The sequence below is a fragment of the Callithrix jacchus genome, chromosome 10 (genome assembly GCF_049354715.1).
Source record: "Callithrix jacchus isolate 240 chromosome 10, calJac240_pri, whole genome shotgun sequence".
Taxonomy (NCBI): domain Eukaryota; kingdom Metazoa; phylum Chordata; class Mammalia; order Primates; family Cebidae; genus Callithrix; species Callithrix jacchus.
This window is the reverse complement of record NC_133511.1, coordinates 116,694,642-116,698,599: the sequence shown is the minus strand read 5'-3', so window position 1 is coordinate 116,698,599 and position 3,958 is coordinate 116,694,642. Positions and strand designations below refer to the sequence as shown.

The 3,958-nt window shown below is 39.1% G+C and overlaps 1 protein-coding gene across 1 annotated transcript; it reads left to right on the top strand.

The window, feature by feature from the left end:
• Positions 1–220: 220 nt before the first annotated feature.
• On the top strand, positions 221–2,183 carry LOC100407563 (olfactory receptor 5A1-like). The gene has a single exon (XM_035264359.3). It carries the CDS (start codon positions 255–257, stop codon positions 1,191–1,193), a length of 939 nt encoding a protein of 312 aa, XP_035120250.3. The 5' UTR covers positions 221–254; the 3' UTR covers positions 1,194–2,183.
• The last annotated feature ends 1,775 nt before the right edge of the window (positions 2,184–3,958 follow it).

The following is a 3,958-nucleotide window of genomic DNA, read 5'->3' as shown; positions in this document are numbered from 1 at the left end:
AGATGTTTTAGTTGGTATCATACTAATGATGCTTATTTACTGTCTTCAGCATAACAGCTATCTAAAAATTTTTTTTAGTAAATTTTCATGATTGTATATATATGAAAGACACAAATTAACTCAACATTGATGATTCAAGTTTTTATATTTAGCCAGCTTCATGACTAAAAAAATAGTGTTTCTTTTTTTGGGGGGTGGAATAAACCCATTTCCTTCTCATTTCTTTTTCTCAGCAGTTGACATCAAGCAGATCCATGAACATAAGTGGAAACCACACCTCTGTGACCATGTTTGTTCTCCTAGGACTCTCAGATGACAAAGAGCTTCAGCTCATCCTCTTTCTAGTCTTCCTGGCAATCTACCTTGTGACCCTGATTTGGAACCTGGGCCTTATCATCCTCATCAGGATGGACTCTCACCTGCACACACCCATGTACTTTTTTCTCAGTTTCCTGTCATTTATAGACATCTGCTATTCTTCTACCATCAGCCCAAGGATGCTTTCAGACTTCTTAAAAGATGAGAAGACAATTTCCTTCTTTGCCTGTGCCACTCAGTATTTTGTTGGGTCCTGGATGGGTCTGGCTGAGTGCTGCCTCTTGGTTGTCATGGCCTGTGACAGATATGTGGCCATTGGCAGTCCTCTGCAGTACTCAGCCACCATGGTCCCTGCTATCTGTTGGAAGATGGTGGCTGGAGCCTATGGGAGTGGATTTGTTAGTGGCTTAGTTCAAACAGTTCCTTGCTTTAATCTCTACTATTGTGGGCCAAATATCATCCAACATTTCTTCTGTAACATACCTCAGATTATTTCCTTGTCTTGCTCTAATTCCTTTATCAGCCAAATGACTGTTTTTCTGGTAGCTATTTTTGTTGGCTTGGGCACTTTGCTTGTTATCCTGGTGTCCTACGGTTTTATTGTAGCTTCAATACTGAAAATGTCAACCAAAGGTAGTGCCAAGGCCTTCAATACCTGTGCCTCCCACCTAGTAGCTGTGACTCTCTTCTACGGCACAGCCCTTTCTGTGTACATGCATCCCAGCTCTAGCCATTCCATGAAGCAGGACAAGGTGCTCTCAGTATTCTATGTTACTCTTATCCCCATGTTAAACCCTCTGATCTATAGTTTGAGGAACAAGGAAATCAAAGAGGCCCTCAAGAGGGTGATAAATGGGGCAACACATTTACATTAGTAAGAACAATATTTGGGTAGATATTGCTATTGTTATAAGGAAGATAGAAGCAAGAATATGTAAGTGACTCTTTGTAGGTCACAAGAATAGCTAGGTAGAGAGAAGAAGTACAACCTTTACTTCCTGGACTTCTGGTGCCATTGTGGTCAGCCACCACCAAGTGATCTGTTTGAGACAGTGTCACTGACACTGAATACAGTTTAAAAAGTCAGTTTCCATGATTAGAACCCAGGTAGATTAAACCCTAAAAGGTGATTGTGTTTTTGAGAACAGAGGTACTGGTAAATATTATATGTAGAAAAATGGCAAGAACCTAGGATGCCATACTGTGTTTTCATTGTTGATTTTCTTTAACTTTCATTTTAGGTTCAGGGATACATGTGCAGATTTGTTATATAGGTAAAGTCATGTCACCCAGGTTTGTTGAACAGATACTAAGCCTAGTACCCAATGGTTATTTTTTTCTGTTCCTCTCCTTCCTCTCACCCTGCACACTCACAAGGCCCCAATGTCTGTTGGTCCCTTGTGTTCATGAATTTTCATTATTTAGGTCCCACTTATAGGTGAGAACATGTGGTATTTGGTTTTCTTTTTCTGTGTTACTTTGCTAAGTATAATGGCCTCTAGCTTCATCCATGTTCCCACAAAAGCCATAATCTCATTCTTTTTTCATGGTTACATAGTATTCCATGGTGTACATGTACCACATTTTCTTTATCCAGTCTCTCTTTGATAGAAATTTATATTTCATGTATTTGCTATTGTGAGTAGTGCTGCAATGAACATTCGTGTACATGCTTCTTTATGGTAGAATGATTTCTGTTCCTCTGGGGATATATTCAGTAATGGGATTGTTGGATCAAATGGTAGTTCTGTTTGCAGCTTTTTGGGGAATCACCATACTGCTTTCCACAATGGTTAAACTAATTTATACTCCCATCAACAGTGCATTAGCATTCAGTTTTCTTTGCAACCTTGTCAGCATCTGTTAATTTTTGACTTTTTTTTTTTTTTTTTTAACATGGAGTTTTGCTCTTGTTACCCAGGCTGGAGTGCAATGGCGTGATCTTGGCTCACTGAAACCTCCACCTCCTGGGTTCAGGCAATTCTCCTGCCTCAGCCTCCTGAGTAGCTGGGATTACAGGTACGCGCCACCATGCCCAGCTAATTTTTTGTATTTTTAGTAGAGACAAGATTTAACTATGTTGGCCAGGATGGTCTTGATCTCTTGACCTCATGATCCACCTGCCTTGGCCTCCCAAAGTGCTGGGATTACGGGTGTGAGCCACCGCACCTGGTCCTACTTTTTGACTTTTTACTAGTAGCCATTCTGACTGGTATGAGATGGTATCTCATTGTGGTTTTGATTTGCATTTCTCTGATGATCAGTGATGATGAGCACCTTTTCATATACTTGTTGGCCATTTTTATTTCCCCTTTGGATAAATGTACACTCAGGTCCTATGTTCATTTTAAAAATCAGGTTTTAATGTTTTTGCTATTAAATATTATGACTGTAGGGCCAAGCGTGGTGGCTCAGCCTGTAATCACAGCACTTTGGGAGGCCGAGGTGGGTGGATCATGAGGTCAAGAGATCGAGACCATCCTGGTCAAACAAGGTGAAACCCCGTCTCTATTAAAAATACAAAATTTAGCTGGGCATGGTGGCACGTGCCTGTAGTCCCAGCTACTCGGGAGGCTGAGGAGAATTGCTTGAACCCAGGAGGTGGAGGTTGCAGTGTGCTGAGATCGTGCCATTGCACTCCAGCCTGGGTAACAAGAGCGAAACTCCATCTCAAAAAAATAAAATAAAATAAAATAAATAAATATTATGACTTTTAAAAATGTCAGGTATTAACTCTTATCTGATATATAGTTTGCAACATTTCCCCCCAATTTACAGGTTACTTTTTAATTTTGCTGATTGCTTCTTTTGCTGTGCAGAAGCTTTTTAATTAGATCTAGTTCCATTTATTTATGTTTGCTTTTGTATTTTGAGCTTTTGGTGTGATATCCAAAAAATCATTGCAAAGGCCAGTGTGAAAGAGCTTTTCCCCTATGTTTTCCTATAAGAGTTTCAGGTCTGACATTTAGGTCTTTAATCCATTTTGTGTTGATTTTTATATATGATGTAAGATAAAGGTTCAAATTCATTTCTTGCATGATAAAATCTAGTTTTCCAGCACTATTTATTAAAGAGACTATCCTTTCCTCATTGAATCTTTTGATGCCCTTGTAAAAAATTAGATAACCATAGAGCCAATGATGAGGCAGCTAGTGAGCATTTCAGCTCCACAGAATCTAAACTTGATTTTTGAATTTAAGTGAAGCAATAAGATTATTTGAGAGACCTCTAAAAGGTATTAACACAATGAAAATACATATGTGTACATCCTTATGTACATGTATAATCATCTTCATATAAAGTCTCAGAAGAGAAATTGTTGGGTCAAGTGATGGCTGATTAGAAGCACTTTCAGCATGCCTCACCTACTTTGAAGAACCAAAACAACAATGAAGCTTTAAATATATTACCCAAGAAGGAACATGGGAGTTCAAAAGAAGAAGTAAAACAGGCAGCCTGTATGGCCAGGAATGGTAAAAAACTGGGAGTGAATCCCCAGTATAAGAAAGGGTCACCAACATAAAGAAGAATTTACACCAATGAATGGATAAAACAGCCAGTTAACATCAAAGGGCAGTAACCCTAAATTTAAATCGACTAAATCCCCCAATCAAAAGACACAGCCAAAACCCAACGGCAT

Bases quoted from the DNA above. Each gene is read 5' to 3' on its own strand.
- LOC100407563 (XM_035264359.3), top strand. From the start codon at position 255: ATGAACATAAGTGGAAACCACACCTCTGTGACCATGTTTGTTCTCCTA.